At 36.0% G+C, this 19,955-nt stretch overlaps 1 protein-coding gene across 1 annotated transcript in view; it reads left to right on the forward strand.

Annotated features, from left to right (window-relative positions):
• The window catches only part of LOC120543329 (excitatory amino acid transporter 2-like), a gene marked incomplete at its 3' end in the record, with an annotated part of 393,535 nt that overhangs the window by 29,570 nt on the left and 344,010 nt on the right, over window positions 1-19,955 (forward strand). Inside the window, exon 2 of the mRNA XM_039776365.1 lies at window positions 270-422. Coding sequence (XP_039632299.1) covers window positions 270-422 — 153 coding nt within the window. The remainder of the gene's footprint in view (window positions 1-269; window positions 423-19,955) is intronic.

Below are 19,955 nucleotides of genomic sequence, written 5' to 3' on the forward strand. Positions count from 1 at the left end.
ACCTTTTTATATACAGTTAGAATATTGACTGATTAAGTGATGTGTTTAGTTTCACATTAATATTTCTCTAGTGGATGTGCATTAGCCAACAGCAATTACTCCCCTAATAAAATAATTGGTTATCTCTAAATATTTAAAAAAATACTTACTAAAGAAGTTATTTCAATCTAAAGCAAATTTTTCAAAGATCAATTATAGATTCTGTCCCATGGTTTGCTGAAGTATGCTGTGAAAAATTCTTTGTAATATTTTTTGTCTCCTTTATTTAGGAGTAGTCCTAGGAGCAGTGTTTGGCAGTTTGCTACGATACATTCCTGATCTTACCTCAAACTCTCTTATGTTGATATCATTTCCTGGAGATATCCTGATGAGAATGCTAAAGATGCTAATTCTTCCTCTCATTATTTCCAGTCTCATAACAGGTATGTGCATTCCATGCCTTTTTTCATTTTTTTATTTTGTATACTGTTTTTGTTCTTCTTTTTTCACTTTTATTAAAACATGATTCAGTCAAAATAGGAGAATATTTGGGGGTGAATTATGGTAGAAAAGCCAAGTATTTGAAATGTGTGAAATATCTTGTTAACAATAGAATCTCTGAAGTCTACGAAAAACTCGTAATCCCTGGCTCACATTAAATACGTTCCCACCTCCCCATCAGCATCTTTTGTTTTGTACGTGTGTCGATCAGCACAAGCAGCCAAGCAGCTTGCTCCTACTCAAAAGGGTAATTTTGGAGGGTGCCTGGATTCAATCCCGATACCTTTTGATTATGAGTAAGCAGTTCTCATTGCAGCACCACGCTGTATCCATGTAATATCCTAGTCCAATTTCATTTTCTTTATATTCTTGACTAAAAGCACATTTGTTTTGTTATACGTCTACCTTTTGTGAAAGTGTTTATTTGATATTTGGACTTCAGTCTTCACACATTATACACTCCATTTCCAATTTTGTTGTCAGTACTATAACAAAGTTTCTATTTTAGGTATTTGTTCAACATTTCTTGCATTTCTCGCATTTCCTGTCATCCAGCTGTTGCAGACACGGAACACACATGAAATGTATGTGTTCCAAATAATGATATATTATTTACCCTATACAACAGGACCTCACACGCAGTTAAAGAAGACTTGAGCTGATAGAACTTTTTGCCGGTGGTGGGGGATATGGGATAGTAGGCTGCTTGCTGCTTGTGCTGATTGACACGTTTACAAAACAAAAGATGCTGATGGGGAGGTGCGAACAGATTTAAGGTGGTCCGGGATTACAAGTTTTTTCGTAGGCCTCATGGATTCTAGTGTTAATATTTTCTAACATGTACAGTTTACCTTTTATTCTGTGTTCTCTTTATTATCTGCTCATATTCGGTTTGCAGTTCAGCTGTGTATCAAATATGGCATAATTCATGCAGGGCATATAAGTAGGAAATGAGGTATGGACTACAATATTGCACAAATACTTTATTACAGTATCATAATATACTAAATACCCTATTTTGATGTAATAACTTTTAGAATAATGGCTAGTTTTGCAGGTGGTAGAGAGGGGTACTTGTGTGTTGACATGTCACACGGGTTGCTCATGTGTGCATATTATCCTGAGCATTGTAGCTCCCAAACAGACTGTGAAGTAGCTGGTAATGCTGAAGATGAAAGGTCATTCCTTCAAATGTGAAATACAAAGTTGGACAGTCTAGGTAAAGAGGTCTATTTAACAGAAATTAATGAATGAATTAATGATGATTAGCACATCAGAACATTATAAAAATTTAGATGAGAACAGGCCATTCAGCCCAACAAAGCTTACTAGACCTATTCGCTTAATTCCTTCAAAGCAACATCAAGTCAATTTTTGAAGGTCTCTAAAGCTCTACTGTCTACCACACTACCTTGTGACTTTTTCCATGTGTGATTCTCTGTGTGAAAAAAAACTTCCTAATGATTGTATGAAACTGAGTCTTAACAAGGTTAAGACCCTGTGTTTTCATTGAAATCATTGTAAAGTAAGTGTCGAGCCACTGTACTAATTCCATTCATAATTTTAAACTCTTCAATCTTGTCAATTCTTTATCTCCTTTTTCTTAAAAGGCTCAGCTATTTTAATCTTTCCTCATAAATGCATCTCATGTAGTCCTTGAGTGAGACTAGACTAGACTTTTTCTAGGACTTTGATAGCCTGGATTCCAAAACTGTAAACAACACTTCAGATAAGGTCTCACAAGTGCAATATAAAGTTTGAGCATCACCTCTTTTGATTTCTACTCTTTCTATAACCCTCTGTATCCTATAAAATACAGTAGCTTCTGAACACTGCCTGTAACTCGATAGTGACAAGTCCACTAAGACTACTAAATCCTTCTTATAAGATGTACTTTTAATTTTCAGACTCCCCATTGTACAATATATTCAAATATAACATTTTTATTTCCGACATATAATACTTTACATTAGCTCACATTAAATTTCATATGGTATCATCTGCAAACTGAGCCAGCCTGTTATTTATATTCCTATGCAAATAATTTAAATATGATAAAACAGCAACAACTCTATCACTGAACCCATGAGAGACACCACTCTTACCTACACCTAATTTTAAAAAGATTGTCCATCCTCTTCTGTCTGTATTTTTGCCAAATTTGCATCTGCACACTACACCCTGAATTCCCACCTCTTTCAATTAGATGCCCAACCTGTCATGTGGGAACTTCTCAAATGCTTTCTGAAAGTCAAGATAAATGATAAATGCACCAATCTGATCATATTCTTTTGTTGCTTCCTCATAGTATTCCAGCCTATTAGTAAAACACAACCTTCTTTCTCTAAACCCATGCTGACTGATCAGTAAAACTCCCCATTTTTCTCATGTGTTGCTCAATCTTATCCTTAATAATTCCTTCCATTAATTTAACAAGGATGGAGGTTAAGCTTTCTGGCCTATAGTTACTTGGAAATGCATGATTACCCTTTTCATATAATGGGATGATAGTTGCCATATTCCAGTGACGTCCTAAAAATATATACAGTATGTGATCAATAACTTCCTTAAGCACTCAAGAATAAATATTTTCTAGTCGTGATGATTTATTTGCTTTGACCTTATTTAATCTGAACATTACTTCTCCCATAACAATTTCCAAATCCCGCTGTACTTCCTTAATAATCCCTGTTACCACTGGGAGGTTCTCCACTTCCTCACATGTGAAAACCTCAGACCATCCTGGTTATTAAAAAATACTAAATCTAGGCAGGCTTCCACCTGTGTTGAGCATTAACACACTGTGTTAAAAAACAATCGCTGATTATGTCTTTTAATTCCTGCTGTTGTACGACCACTGCTTGCAAGGTTAGTCAAGTTAATATTTAGGTAGTTCAAGTCCCCAGTGTGTATAATATGCTTCTGTAAACTTGTCTTTCTAATATTCTTGAAAGGATGGAAATTGAAACTTCTTCCTCCAATGGGGGTTCATAGCACACTTCTATATTAAGGCCTCTTTCCTTAATGCTTTCCATGTTAATCCAGATGTCCTCAATAAAATGTAGCTCTTAATCCAAATGAAGAAGACTTGCATTTAAATTCTGCTTTACATAAACATAAAAATGTGTACCCATTTATGTTATACTCATCCCTATCTTTTGTTATTATAGATCCATACCACATGCGCTTAAGAACAGGTTATTCTTCTGAAGCTAAGCATGTTCAGGCCAGGGCAGTACTTGGATCAGAGGCCAACCAGAAAAAGCTTGGGTTGCTACTGGAAAAGTTGACAAGGCCAGCAGGAGGCCCTTACCATTTGGTGTTAATGTGAATCCCAATGCCCCAGTGCAGTAACAGGAACACTGTGCTGTTAAAATGGTGCTGTCTTTTGGATTGAGATGCAAAACCAAGATCCTGACTCTCTGTGGCCATAAAAGATTCCTATGCATCCTTTGCAAAGAGTAGAGTGTATCCCAAAATCCTGGCCACTGCGCCACTGTGCTGCCTGTGTTATTAAAGCATTTGACACAATTCCATTGGAGCTATTGTGATTAACAACAATATCTACATAAAGCAGGATGGGTATGACATTTAATTATATTTTTATGTTAAAAATATAACATTTAACAGCAGGAGAAAATACATTGTCTGCTACTGAGGGGATCTTTAGTGCTTGTTTATATGCAATAGCTTTGGTTGTCAAATGTGTCTTTGTTAATCTATTGGATGTCTGTAACGATGTCTTCAGTTTTAGTACTTTCATGCTGCAAACAAATTTCCCTTTAGGTTAATAAAGTCTACTTAAACGTAAACCTAAGTTCCTCAGCTTTGGTGAAAAGTGGCAGCAGGGACCCACAACCCATTTTATGGGCCTCTGCTTTGTTCCTGTTGGCTTATGATGAAAATCAACTGTGATGTTTGGCTCTGCCTTAAGAAATGCTGTAACAGAGCAGATAATTGACATATTAATGCTTAACCGTCTCCATTATATACTGTATGAAAATATATAATATTCAATAAATAACCTTGTGGTTAGGAGACCCGGGTTTGCTTCCCGGGTCCTACCGGCATGGAGTTTGCATGTTCTCCCCGTCTGTGTGGGTTTCCTCCCACAGTCCAAAGACATGCAGGTTAGGTGCATTGGCGGTTCTAAATTGTCCTTAGAGTGTGTGGGCTGGTGCCCTGCCCGGGTTTGTTTCCTGCCTTGTTGGCTGGGACTGGCTATAGCAGACCCCCGTGATCCTGTAGTTAGGATATAGCGGGTTGGATAATGGATGGATAGATAACCTGCTGTCATGTGGCTTAATTCCACTGAGGTGCAACCTGGAGGTAAAAACTACATGCATGTCAGTATTACAAAGTTCAGTGCAGATAGAATAATGTCAGATATTTCTCACAGTAATACTTTAACGAGATAAGACAAGTTAGTGCAGACTGAACACTTAACTTTATGTGTGATACACTTATTTTGATTGCATTTTCATTGGAAAAAGTAAATATAATGCTTAACTGCATATAATGTTTCAAGTAAGCTTACATAATCAGGGTAAATGCTGCAAAGACTAATTTATTTTCTATACAGTATTTACACAGATTTGGGTTATTAACACTAGAATTACCAGAGCCTATGAAAAAACTCATAGATCCATCCCACCTTAAATCGCTTCTCACCTCTCCGTCAGTATCTTTTGTCCTTTAAATGTGTTGATAAGCAGCAAGCATCAAGGAGTCTGCTATCACATCCCCCACCGTTTTCTCAGCTCAAGTCTGATTATCTGTGTGTCAGTTGCTTGGAGTTTTATAGAGTGCAGAGCTATAGCGTGTCTTTATGTGAAAACTGCAGTGTTAGATGGGGGAGGGGGGTAGGGTAGGATCGTGAACGCGACTGATAGAATGAAACTGAATAATAAAAAAACCAAAGCTAACCTTTACAAGTATCATACATTTACACCAGCTGTTAAAGACTGAAATCAAATGTATGTTTTTATTCTAAAATAGTAAGAATAAAAACAGCTGACTTCTGAAAATGGACTCCTCAGGGATCGAACCCATGAAGTTTTGATTCCCAGTCAACAGTTGATACCATTGCGCCACCCAAGCAGCCGTAGCAAATGTGTGTCAATGTCACACCCTAACGCATGTTGTTTTTCTGCAGTTATATTTTTGAATAAAAGCACACTTGTTCTGTTATATCTGTACCTTTTGTGAAAGTGTTTCTTTGATATTTGGAAATCAGGCTTAACACATTATAAACTTCATGTCTACATTTTGTCAATTATTACTAAAACATGAAAAATGTTTCTGTTTTAACAATGTGTTTAATGTACATTGATTGTTGTAGACACAGAACACACATGAAATGCATGTGTTCCAAATAACGATATAGTATTTATAAAAGGTGTGATTTTGCTTGACTTCTCACTCTGTACAACTCCAAGCAGTGACACCAAGGCAAACAGACTTGAGCTGAGAAAACTGTTCGCCGGTGGGGGATGTGATAGCAGACTTCTTACTGCTTATCAACACATTTAAAGGACAAAAGACACTGACAGAGAGGTGAGAAGCAATTTAAGGTGGGACGGCTCTATGAGTTTTTTTGTACGCTCTGGTAATTCTTCTGTTAACTGTCTTACACATTTACTTACTTTACTTGACAGCTGTTTCTGTATTGCACCTTTTTTGAAGGATTTTCTTATAACCTTTACTGTACATACCAGCCTCAGCATTTATTGCTCCTTTGGTGTAAAAATTGTTCCCTCTTTTTCTCAGACATCCAGTTCATGGTTGATTAAGTGCTCAACTTGTATGAGCATTTAAATTTTCTCATAATCACACATAATTCCATATCAGCCTACTGTATCTCTGTCTTAGTCAAGATGCCATATAGGAGGCTGTAGATTGAGACTGACGTATTGATGTAAACTTCAGTGCTGGTGGCAGGATTGGCACTCCAGCCACCATAAAAAACCTCACACTGTTGCAGTGTGGCACTGAGGTGTCACCCACTGCACTTGGGTTCCAATCCAGAAGGTTCATCATGTGGTGGGTGTGGCAACACACCCAGCCTCTTGTGAGTTGAAGAGGAAAAATTGTTTTTTTTTGTATTATTGCTGTGTGAGAGTTAATTAAAATACAACTTTTGCTCATATAAACTTTGTTTTTGGTTTCCACTAAGTAGCCATTTGAGAATTTTCATAGCTTTTTCACTTTAGCATTTTTTTTTATAACATTTTTTTTTGCCTTCACAGGAGCAAATGTAGTTAAGTGGAAAATTATATTTGTATTCAAAACTGTAGCGTTTGCGGGGTTCAACACAGGACAGAAAGCTTAGAAAGCAGCTGCAGAAGCTGACAAATGAGAAAAGAATAGTTAAAGGTAATTGTAATTTGTTGCGGAATGGGCCAACTCAAAACCCGTCCCCAGAAACACAGTGGTTATGATAATGATGGACTCAATCATTATAGGGATTATTTTGCTCCAGAGACAGAGAAACTCTCACCCAATGTGTTGCTTTCCAAGTACACTGGTGGGATAGAAAATGCTCTTGACAGGAGCAAGGGTGGATCCAGTTGTCATTGTCCATTTTGAAAAAAATGACATACATAAAGATAGGCTGTCAGTTCTGCAATATAAATGTAAAGAGTTAGATGCCAAGCTGACAAGGTAGTCTGCTCTGAAGTTCTACCTGTGCCATGTGCTAGTGCAGATAAGACTGTGGAGATTAGAAGGCATAAAATGTGGCTCAAATCTTGGTGTAGGATAAAAGGAACAAATTAGACCTGTTCCTCTGTCATGGGGTACAATTGAACCGGAGGGGTGCCATTGTGTTAGGGTGGCATCTGAGTAGGTTCGTCAAGGATTGTTTAAGCTAATGAATAAGGGGCCTGGGAGTTAAGGAGAAGGCAGGTTTCAAATTGTACAAAAAGGTGCATGCAGTAGTGTAAAAACAAATATGCATAGTAACAAAAATTCTAGCCGAAAGATAAAGTGCCCAGTAAAATAACTAACACATTTAAAGTTGTTTGTCTTAATGCTAGAAGTATCAAAAATAAATCAAGTGAGTTGGAGTTGTATGTAGCTGAGAACAATTATTATAATTCTAGCAATAAAGAAAACATAGCTAAATAACAAAGATCTGGATAATTATAGATTGTTACACATTTTTAGGAAGTACAAACAATAAAAGAAAAGAAGAAGTTGTCATTTATGTAAAATTTATGGGTCATGAGCCACATCTTGGTTAGAATTACTGGATTTTGCAGGAAAGCTTTTGGGATGCAGAGATTATTTTTAGAGTGTGTTATACACCCCTCAATGCAGACAATAATTTCAATATCCATCTTTTTAACAATATTCAAAAGGCAATTTTTGAGGGGAACATTATAGTCATTGAGACTTTAATTATCCGTAAATTAGTTACGGTTAACCTTGCAAATAGTGGAGTACAAAAGAAGGAGGTTTTAGATTTAATTAGTGACACAGTCTTAAAATATGTTAAAGCACCAATGTAGGGAAAGCCTGTCTAGATTTAGCATTTTGTAATAACCAGGATAGAATTCAGGATGTAAGGGTGGTTGAAAGACTAGGATCAATTGCCCCAAAGATATTTTTAGTATTTCATAGTACAAAAATAATTAAGGAAGATGTGAAGTGTATCGGGGCAGTAAAAGGGGATTAAATACACAGACATTGAAATTGCAAAACCCCATAACTTTCATTTTTCTGAAATTTTCACAAGTGAGGAAGTAGATAATGACGGTGATGGGCGTAACAGAACAAGATGAAGAGGGCAGAAAGATATCGAAGAAGATGATCTGCTGTGGCAACCCCTAACGGGAGCAGCCAAAAGAAGAAGGAAGTAGATAATGTCTTAGTAGTAACAGAGACTACTAAGGAAATATTGACTAATTTGGAAATTGTTGAGGGAGAATTACTACTAAGATTAAATAAGCTAAAATCTAACAATCACCAATATTTTCTCCTGAGTGCTTAAAGAGGTTAGTGAGTACATATGTAAATCCTTGATATTTTTTGAAAGTCACTCCACACTGGTGACATTCCTAAGGACTAAAAAAATAGTTTTTAAAAAGCTTAACTTATATTAAGTTAAAAAGTGTAGTAAAAATTAAAAAATAAGTCACTCATACATCACTCGTAAAATAAAAGGTGGGCATTTTTGCTAAGATTTTAAGAAGTGTTTTTTGAATGTTGATTGATGAAAAGCACCCACACTTTTATTTTACGAGTGATGTATGAGAGACTTATTTTTTACTTTTTAGTACACTTTTTAACTTAATATAAGCGTGTTTTTGTTTTTTTTAAATATTATATATATATATATATATATATATATATATATATATATATTATTTTCAACTTTTTAGTCTTGGGTTTGTTTTAGTAAAATTTTGTAATCAATATTTTAACACTTCCTTTAATATTTATATCCATTTCTAGTGCAATCTATTAGTGAAATCTTTAACTATTCTTCATATGAAAATTTCATTTCCTAATTAACATGGATTAATTGATCAATTAGTGAAACTGGTTATTGATTCATGTATTGTCATCAGAAGTGAGTAAGTGTGCAAAATTTCAAGTCATTTGGACAATACAAAGTGGATTAAATATCGATTACAAGATTTGTACCAGACAACAAACAGGTGAAGTTAAAATAAGCTTGGTGAAAAAGCAAAAATTATCCTGTTATATAAAAGACAGGAAGATCTCAATAACTATAAATTAGTAATCTTAATGCAAATAACAAGTAAATTAATAAAAAGTAATATTAATAACATTGAGCGAAACATGGCAAGAACTGGAGATTTGCTGAACAAACAACATGGGTTCAGATGCAGCAGGTTGTGATTTACTAAGGCTATGTCACATTAAGTGACTTTTCCAGCAATTTTCAGTTGCAGCCTTCATTTATATAATTATAGTGAGTCTGAGGCAGCTGGCCGTACACTCCTGTGAAGCCACAACTAGCTCCAACTAGTCCACAACTTGCTTTGACATTATCTGTAAGGGCAGGATCTCTGTGCATAAGGGAGGACAATCAATGAAGGTTCACCGGAAGTACAATGCATAGAATGAAGTGACAAGGAATAAGGAACATGTGTGCCTTGGACCTCAGAAAAAGAAGGGAATCTCATCTGACTGATGTTGCATGTTTTACCACGATAGAACAGAAAAAAAGAAAAAAGACAGATTGTCATAGCTGTCATCCATTTGTATGGTGACTAGTACACTATTGATTGTCTGAAAAAGGTTCAAGCACAACTATGCCGGAGGTCAGCAGTCAATTAATAAATGAAACATGGTCATCAATTTTCATTCACTTACACTGACATAGTCCAGTGACATGATCAGCCACTGTGATCTGCAATTCTGACATACCCCACATGTATAAGTCATGTAATGTGACATCAACTTAACACGCTGAAATTTTATGAGGAAGCAAAAGGTTTCAATAAGAGCAGTGGATATGATATTATTCATCATGATTTTCAGAAAGTATTTGATAAGGTTGAACATGAGAGGTTGAAAATCAAACTAAAAGGAGTAGAAGTTCAGAGTGTAATGTATCAATGTGTGCAAAATTGGCTAAAACTCTGGAAGGAGAATGTTGTGGTGCGGGGAACCTTATCAGAATTTGGTGATGTTAGGAGTTGTGTTCCCCTTTGTGCTGGACCCACTACTATTTTAATATACATAAAAAATGAGGATAGGAAAATAAACAAGGTTCAAAGTTTCTTTATTTAGTCATATTTACACAAGAAAACATCTCAGTTGCATATAATGGGAACAGAAAGAAATAAAACATACAAACCGAGACAAGACAGGTTAAGGTAAGGCAGTTTTTGTACATAATTACCCAAAAATGGTTACATGATACATATCAAACCTCTCTCACATATCACATATAGGATACATATTAAACCTTTATCATTTTCTCTGATATTCCTTATTAAAAAGTCATGGCACTAGAAAGAAAGGAATTTCTGGAGCAATTTGTGTGGGTTTCCAAAGTGACTATCCTTCAAGATTTACTGAAGTTAAGTTCTACATGTAATGGATGTCTGTCATCATTTGAGATGATTTCCAGTAACTTTAATCCTGGAATTACTTTGTCCTCTGACATACACTTACCAAATCATCTACATCAATCCTAATAACTTTAGCTGCATGCTTAATAATCTGCTGGAGCTTTTAAAACTTTGGTTTGCTACACTACTAAACGCAGCAATGAAGCTGGATGTGATAACAGACTGTGATAAAAGGACAACATGAGGTCCTTGTCTACTTGAAATAGTTTGAGTTTACAGAGGAGAAAAAGCACTGATTGCATTTAGAGAATATTATTTTGTATTTGCATTTCAGTTAAGGTCATTATCTAGGTTAGTTTGTAAGTATTTATATTCACTCACTATGTGTACCTCCTCCCCCAGAACAACAATGGATCAACATGCAGATATATGTCTCTTAAACCGTGACCCTGTAGTTAGGATATAGCGGGTTGGATAATGGATGGATGGAAAGTCAAATATAATTTCTTTGGTATTTTTGACATTTGGAGCAAGAGAGTTCTTATTGCACTAATTCATCATACAGTTTACTTGATTTAGACAACTGAAGAAAAATCCAAAAATAGTGCTCTGACATAAGAACCGGGCTTATCAAGAAAGGTGTAGATTTGATGTAAGATAACAAGCACAGCATCTTCCACACTTCTGTTTGCGCAGTAAGCAAATTGGTTGTTATTTTGAAAGAACTTTGTCATTAAAGTGTTTGTAACCACCTCGCATCACCCTTACTTTTTAAGTAGTGTGCAAGGTCCTGAGTTCTTTAGTATGATGTTTTCACCCCAATAACAATTTAGCACATAACAAATCGCTACTTACTAATAGTTTAAGGAAAAGAAAACTTTCTCTTTACTTGAAGGTTTATATCCACAATGGACATCTAAACATTTCATAATACAATTATGTACAATATGAAACAAAAACCCAAGAATAATAAGTTAATTACAGAACCATATTTTGTCCTCCCAATGCCACTGGTGTGCTCACCATTAGTTAGTATACCATTCCAAAGTAATTAGTCACTCCATTGTGGGCCCCAAACCTAGTGTTGTGGCCACATAAACAGAACTGGCTCCTTCACTTGAGGTTCACCTCAAGCCAAATAACAGACCAACAAAAGAAAAAAAGAAAAACAAAACAGTCCTTTGGTTAATGAAATCCTCTTCCTCTTTGCATACCATCATTTTGGTCTCTCGTCTCATCTCCGGTGGTATTCACATCCTACTGACCTTCTCTTCTTCTGGTCCCTCCACACTCTATCACCCCTGTTTCAGTTCTCCTCCTCTCCCGACTATCTTTGTATCCTGGTCACCTTCTATCTGATGGTGCCTTTCTGGTGGGTTTTGCGCTTAAAGTGTCTATTGACTTTGTTTTCTCCCTCTCTGCAAGCCAGCATTTTGCATATGTTTCTTTCCACTTCCTTTGTTTCTTTGTTCTTGGCGTTTCAATATAACTTTCTCATTAGCGTTACGCTGCCATTTCTTTCTTTCCTATCAGTTTAATGTTTTGCTAAAGCATTCTGTTTTTTTTTGTGTGTGTGATTTTACGTCTGTCTCACTTCAGCGTTCTGCTAAAGTTGTACTTTCTGCTTGCACTGCATTCAGCCCTCTCCACATGTCATACTTCTCTTTTTTTGTTTATTTTCTCTACTGCATGCAACTCCTGTCCGCCACCAATCTCATTCCTGTATCTTCCTGACACATCCTGTGGCTGCACCAATGATGGGGCACTGTCAGGTATTAAGCTAGGCTTTATGTCCCTGCATAGTTTAGGTTTACTACTTTTTAACCATGCTTACTTTGGGTTTCTGGATTAACTTTATTGACAATTTACATTCTGGACTCTTTTTTCCCTCTCATTTCTTTCAAAATCTGCCCTGGTCACATGTTTTTCACCAAATGTTCAAAGTATTTCATTGGAATAGAGTTGCGTGCCACTGGTCTGTAGTCACTCAAATAGCTTGACCTGAAAACCTTAGAAACTGCGGTAATGATTGATTGTTTCCACAGCTTAGATAAACGACTACAGGTCAGAGACCTGTTAAAAAGCAAATGGAACCAGAGAGAGCTGCTTAAATCAGGATGTTAAGATCTGACATGATATGTTCTCTGGCCTCCCTGTTTGTTTTAACCTGCCGCAAGCATCTCTCCACATCAGTTAAACTGACCTCCATCACAGCAGTATTCCTGGTGTTTTTATAAAGCATCTCCTTCACTTCTGCATTTTGGGTACTGAAATCACTAGTTTCAATAATGGTAAAACAGTTATTAAGTTCATCTGCTAAAAGCTTGTGGTCTTTGTCTACTAGAAAGTTCATGTTCTTTTTAGAATCCAGTCCTGTAATTGTATCTATTTATCCAGTAATGCTTAAATCTTTTCAGTGATCCAAGGCTTACTGTTTGAGTATATCTTGACAGATTTTTGCTTAATTATCACTGACTCATGGAATGCCATATATTCATTAAAGTGTAAATAGCCTCATTCAGTGAATGTGAGGTTGCCGGGACATCCCAGTCAGTACAGGAGAATCATTCCTGTAGTTCTTCTACAATGTCATTGCACCAGTTTGGTGTTTTACATATGGCTGGTTTTTATTGTTTCAGTTTCTATTTGTACTTCAGTATTAGATGAATGACACTGCTCTGTGATTTAATATGTAGGTGCCAGGGACGTTTCCATAACACTTGTCTAGTGTTTTGTCTCCTCTAGTGTTAATATTCAAGTACTGATGGTAGTGTGGTAATACCTATTCCAGTTTATCTAAATTAAAATCACCCATAACAAGTTTGTAAGAGCCAGGTTATTTGGTTTCTGCTTTCTGTATGGTTTCAAGAATTGTTTCAGCTGCAGTTCCTACATTAGCATACAGTGGTATTAAAACTACTGTCACAAATAATTGATTAAACTGTAGTGATAGATAGTATGGGTGAACTGCAATGGTTAGTAGTTCAATATTCAGCATGCAGATGCCCTCTTTTACAGTGATATTCTTGTATTATCTTTTGTTAATGTAAAGGCAGACGCCACCATTCAACTGCTAGATGGACATCTGTCTTGCCATACACAAACAAATTCATCTACTTCAACAGCTGTATCCAAGTCGGTATTCTACATCCAGCACATCAGACAGCTTTCATGGTATTCGTGGAGGTATCACGCAGATGCTCTCAGCTCATCCAGGGTATTCTGTAAGGACTCTACATTACTCATAATGGTAGTTGGCAAAGGTATTTTTAAATGTCTCTGTCTCAGACATAATCATCCATCTCTCTTTCTTCTCTTTCTGAGATTCAAAGCTTTGAACTCGCCCGTTATATTAGTAACTAGCAAAATACCCGCACTTCGTAGCGGAGAAGAAGTGTGTTAAAGAAGTTATGAAAAAGAAAAGGAAACATTTTAAAAATAACGTAACATTTGCTTTCTATTCATTTGCATAAGCACAGTCCTTCACCAGCAATTATTTAATGTTAGCTCAGACCCGGCACTTATAAGTTTCTCTCGCACTTTTGCTGAGTTTGTGCCAAACACTATTCTATCCCTGACCATCTCATCTTCGTTTGCATAAGCACAGTCCTTCACCAGCAATTTTAACTCAGTTACAAAGTGATCAAAAGTCTTGTTTATACCCTGCGTCCTCTCAGCAAACTTGTATCTCGCGAATATCGTATGCGTCTTAGGCATGACAAACTCCAGCGGCAGCGCGTCTATGAACTTAATTTAAAGTTAAGCTTTACACCTTGCTGTCCTATTCGTTTGCATAAGCACAGTCCTTCACCAGCAATTTTAACTCCGTTACAGCAATTTTAACTCCATTACAAAGTGATCCAAAGTCTCGTTTATACCCCGTGTCTTCTCATTAAACTTGTATCTCGCGGATATCGTATTTGTCGTAGGCATGACAAACGGCAGCGTGTCTATAAACTTAATTTAAACTTACGGTTTACACCGTGCTTTGTTTCCGCAGTGGCTGCACTTATGAATATGCTTGTATGCGTCTCTCGCTTCATATTCGTTTGCTGCCTTCTCAATTGTGTAATGCGTTTGGAGCTCTTGCTTGTTCTACTGCGTCCACAGTCAGTTCACGTGAGCTGCTCGGAGTACATGCATCGAAGGTTCTCGGCTGTGCTTGTGCTATCTTGTACGATCTTGCGATGTCCACGGTTTTATTTAATATTAGCTAAGACCCAGCACTTAAAAGTTTCTCTCGCACTTTCTCTGAGTTTGTGCCAAACACTAGTCTATCCCTGACCATCTCATCTTTGTTTGCATAAGCACAGTCCTTCACCCGCGAATATTTAGTGGCAGCGTGTCTATTGGATTGATGGCCTTATATAGGCAGGCACTCAATTACGTGGGAGGCGTGACGATGAGGGACGCAACTCTGCCTCACACGGCAACTGAGCTGCAGGCTATGGCCGTATATATGTATGTAAGTAGGTTCCAGTTATGACCGTTACGCGTAGAATTTCGAAATGAAACCTGGCTAACTTTTGTAAGTAAGCTGTAAGGAATAAGCCTGCCAAATTTCAGCCTCATACCTTCACGGGAAGTTGGAGAATTAGTGATGAGTCAGTCAGTGAGTCAGTAAGGGCTTTGCCTTTTATTAGTATAGATACACGGGGAGTATTACATGGGGTGGCTGGTCTCATTGATAGCAGCACATCCCAGCTGTAAATAAACAATGCCTGCCAGACACCTGGGATTTCCTGTGCAGGTTGTGCAGAAGTGTCATGTTGGAGTCAAAAGGCAGTAATGATCAAAAGTAAAATACTTTCATAGAGGTTGTGAAGCATTTTATAGAAATAACAACTTAAAAACTAGTAAAAGTAAACAAAAGAAGTGATATTAAATGATTTAATTAAAAAAGGAGAGACACAAAAGACATAGAGATGCAATGAGAGGTCTCCTAAGCATAAGCAACAAAAGGAAGTCAATCAGGTGATACAAAGTGTGAAGAAACTCAAAAGTTAAAGGTTCAGAAAGTCACACAGTGCCGAAATAAAAAGTAGTGGTCAGTTATCAAAGTAAAAAGCGAGTCGTTGCTCACCGTCTGAGTGTCATACAGAAGCATAGCGTGTCTACATTTTGTTATTTATTACTAAAACTTGAAAAATGTTTCTGTTTTAACAATGTGTTTATATAGAAGTTTGTAGACACAAAACACACATCAAATTATTTAACATTACAGTTCTGAGTAGCTCAATCCCACATAATCAAGGCAGGAACTGAGAGAACTTCTTGCCCGTTCTGAGGCATTGGGGGGAAGGTATAGCAGGCTGCTTTCTGCTTGGGCTTATTGACACATTTACAAGACAAAAGAGGCTGATGGAGAGGTGCTAAGGGATTTAAGGTGGGCCGGATTTACAAGTTTTTTCGTTGATTCTGGTATTTCTAGTGTTAATAATGTTCAGTAATTATTCTCCATTCTCAGACCAATTATTCCTTTATGTTATTGTTTTTCTTGTGCATAACAAATGAGTAATTTCTCACAGTTAAATAATCAAAAAGAAAGCAGTTAGATACCACTAATGGGCAAAACATATGTTATAATTAGCTTACTTAGTTAATTTCCTGGGATTTCCATTGGGTATTTGTAGTTTGCAGAACAATCCATTTGTAATGTTTATTTTATGTTTTATGTTGATTTTAATGATGTTAAAAATTAATCACATTTACCCATGATGCTGTTTTGTGGAGTATTTGTTGACATTTTCCATAGAGTTGTGTGATGCTTGACAATATCACAATGACAGTATAAAGATCAGAGTTGTAAAACCTCTGCTCATTCAAGATTGCAAACTTCTAAAACTTTACTTTTGTTTTCTTCTGATAAATTTTTATTATTATTATTATTACCTTGCTCCTGTTTTTCTGACACTGAATGAGGATAATACTTTGTTTTTGACATCTCAGCATTTAGGCCTTCAGCTTCAGATGTTTCCAGTTTTAAAAGTATGTTTCATTTCCTATTTCTCCTAAACTTCATTCTCTAGCTGAATAAAATTGTGAACCATAAAAATGATTGACTCTGACATGGAATGTGTAGATTAAAAAATAAAACATTTACAGCAAGAAGTAAGAGGACTAAAGAAACAAATACAAGTAATGAGTTTTCCATATTATACCATCTAGTAGTCCCATTGTTGCCAGCTTATTCTTTTTTAAGAAAAAGAATGACTACTAAAATGAACTAAAAAATTGTTAATAAAAAACAGTTAAGAATAATAAACCCCTACCTTTCATTCAATCATTATTAAATCAAATTACAAGATCAGCTCTTTTTACCAAATTAGATCTGTGTGGTACATATGATTTCATTAAAATTAAAGAATGTGGGTAGTGAAAGAATGCTTTCAATTCCAACACAGAACATTATGAGAAAATCATTAGGCCCAATGGGTTGGCTAATACCCTGACAGTGTTTCAAATCCTCATTAATGATATTGTTGAGATTGCTCTCTATTATATTAAAAAATCCTGTGATGAGACAAGACTTTTTTGATGAGATTTTTTCAAGTCCTGCAAGACAAGACTTTGATCACGACCCTCTCACCTCTCATTTGTGTGAATGCATTTGTCAGACAGACTTCCTGCTCTCTCAGCTCTTACAAATTTTTATATTTTCCTCATTTTAAGTCATTTATGAAAAGCCCACAGTTTCATCCTTTAAAAAAGCTTTTCTGGACAGTTTTTTTATACATATAATCTGTTCGAAACATTCACTGAAGTCCTTTTCTGGACAATAATTTTATGTTCTAGATGACACGTCAGTGACTAAGTGAAGAAGAAAGGGTTGCATGCCGAAAAGAGGACCAAAAGCATTGGAGAGAAAAGAATTAAAAAAAAAACAATAATAATTGAAGTTCAAATTTGGAAATAAGGAAAGTAAAAATCATCCCAGACCAAGTAGAATTGAAAACCTAGCAGGTCCAAGCGGGGTTGGAAATAAAAGTCAAAGAGTAGAAGACAAAGTAAAATGACGTAAAGAGGTTCAAAAATGTTGGCGCGATACACATGCAGAGCAGGTTAGAGATTATGAAAGTAGTAAAATTCGAAAGAATCAAAAAACTGATAGTAAAGATCGCATTAGCACTAACAAATGGAAATTATTACTCGTTGAAATGACGGAACAGCGAAAAGAGATCGAATATATGGACATAGGTGATATGACAGAAGTACGTACATATTGTTTGACTTTAAAGTTTAAGTTGGAGACTTGTAGATTGTCTAATTTGTGCTGCCATCAGGGAAAAGTAATGTTTCTTCCCAATGAAGAGGCTTATCTGTGAGAATTAAAAGATTAATTGTTTGGTGAAAGTGATCTGTTCGCATTCGCATCATTCAATGCTCAAAACGTAGATTTACACAATTCTGGACTATACGCTATGAGAATCTGTGGTCCCACAAAAATTAAAGCTACGACAAGTTTAATTTAAAAGAAACCACAATTTGGTCAGGTGTATATTTATGATCACGGAGAAGTGATGCAACATAAAATCAAGAGTTAGACATTATGACGTTTATAAATTATACAGCCAATAAGGGATACAAATCCATACTTCCAAAAGTATCGCACTTTACACACAATTCATCTGCAAAACACGGACAAAGTTTTTATATGAATCCGAAAGATCATGGCCACATCATAATAAACCAACATGTGACGAATTGTCAGTGATAAGAGTTTCAAAAGATGGAGATATCAAAGACAGAGTTGATATTTGTGTTTATCCAAAAGCAAAGCACGATTTGTTATTTCTGTCTAATAAATCGTCTCATTCTGATCCTTTACTTTTTCCTTTGCTTTTCCCTGAGGCAAAATTTGATGGTCATACAATATGAAACACACAAATTCGGATAAACAAATTACACCCATACAATATTTCAAGTCAAAATTAGCAATTGTCCCAATGCATTTAACCCACTTCTGTCAACTCAATGTTGCAACATTACATTATTAATGCATATCTAAAAGTCAAAGCTAATTGTCTCTTTTTTATTAAATCGAATCAAGCAAAACTTAGAATGGAACATATGCAAGGTTTAATTGATCACGTTGAAAATTCAAATATCAATAGTTCCGACAAATTCAAAATAGGTAAAGCAATAATATCGCCATCATCATATTAAGGTAGTCCAAGAGCATTACAAAAGTTATATCATGATGCAATGGCAATATCATGAACTATCGGTCACCCAGATTTAATGATTTGCAATCCACAGTGGCCAGAAATTCGTCAATTCCTGAGAGCAATGCTACTGGCTATTTCGGCTCTGGATATTTAGAATTTTATAAGTAGATTATTTTATCAGAAAGTCTTAGTTTTATTGAAAGATAAAAAACGGTGTTCAGTCAAGTCAGAGCATACATTTACACAATTGAATTTCAAAAACGGGGTTTGCCTCACATGCATTTATTGGTTACTTTGCAAAATAAATTTAATTGATACCATATTAGTTTGGTTTGCGTATTTTGTTTTTGCACCTTTTGTTTGAAGCACCTGTAAATAAAGAATAAGTTTTGATTCAATTTTATAAATTCTTGGTTGTTTTGCTCTGCTCTCAACATCGATACGTTTGGTCCATGAACTACAAGAGCCCAAAGTGAAGCATGGTACCAGTTCCCAATACATGGGGTCTCACAAAGGCAAATTTACAATCATATTATTTTGTGAGAAGAGGTTAGTAACAGTATAATAAAATATCTTCTTATATAATATGCTACCGTGGCTGTCCGTTTTTGTCAGTCCAGGATTTTAAATTACCTGTAGCTCGCAAACCGTTTGAACCATTAACCTGGGTATACTATGTGATGTCTACTATCCATTCTCATTCCCTACCACCTTCTCCGTCTCTTCCCCTACCTCTTCATATCTTAAATCATTCTTGAGGCAGATTGAAGTCTTAAGTGCCAGCTTAATTGAAAAATTAAGGAAAAAGTACTAAGTAATTGCAACACAAACACTGACTAAATCAGTTTTAACGTGAAAAGATGCCAATGAAAGAAGAGAAGAAGCTGGCCACTAGGGTAGAGAAAAGAAGAGCTGCGCAGGAAGCAGCAAGGGCATCAACCTTTGAGCAAATGATTGCTAATCGTACAGAGAAAGCCTATGAAAACTATGAATGCTCAAGTCAAGTGTATTCATGGCACGTTATTGTGCAGTGCGCCATTACTTATCAGTTAATAAAACAAACGTCTGTGTGATTTTATAATGTAATAGCACGGGTGAAAATGGCTGCTCGGCTCTACTTCTATTCTTCATGCAACCCATGCTACAGTTATTCTTTGCTAAACTGTCTCCTGGTTCTCCTGTAATGATTATTTCAAATTAGAAAATAGAAGGCTAAATTTCTTAATAGCAAATTCAGAACATAGAACTCACACTGTGG

The sequence above is a fragment of the Polypterus senegalus genome, chromosome 13 (assembly GCF_016835505.1).
Source record: "Polypterus senegalus isolate Bchr_013 chromosome 13, ASM1683550v1, whole genome shotgun sequence".
Lineage (NCBI taxonomy): Eukaryota > Metazoa > Chordata > Cladistia > Polypteriformes > Polypteridae > Polypterus > Polypterus senegalus.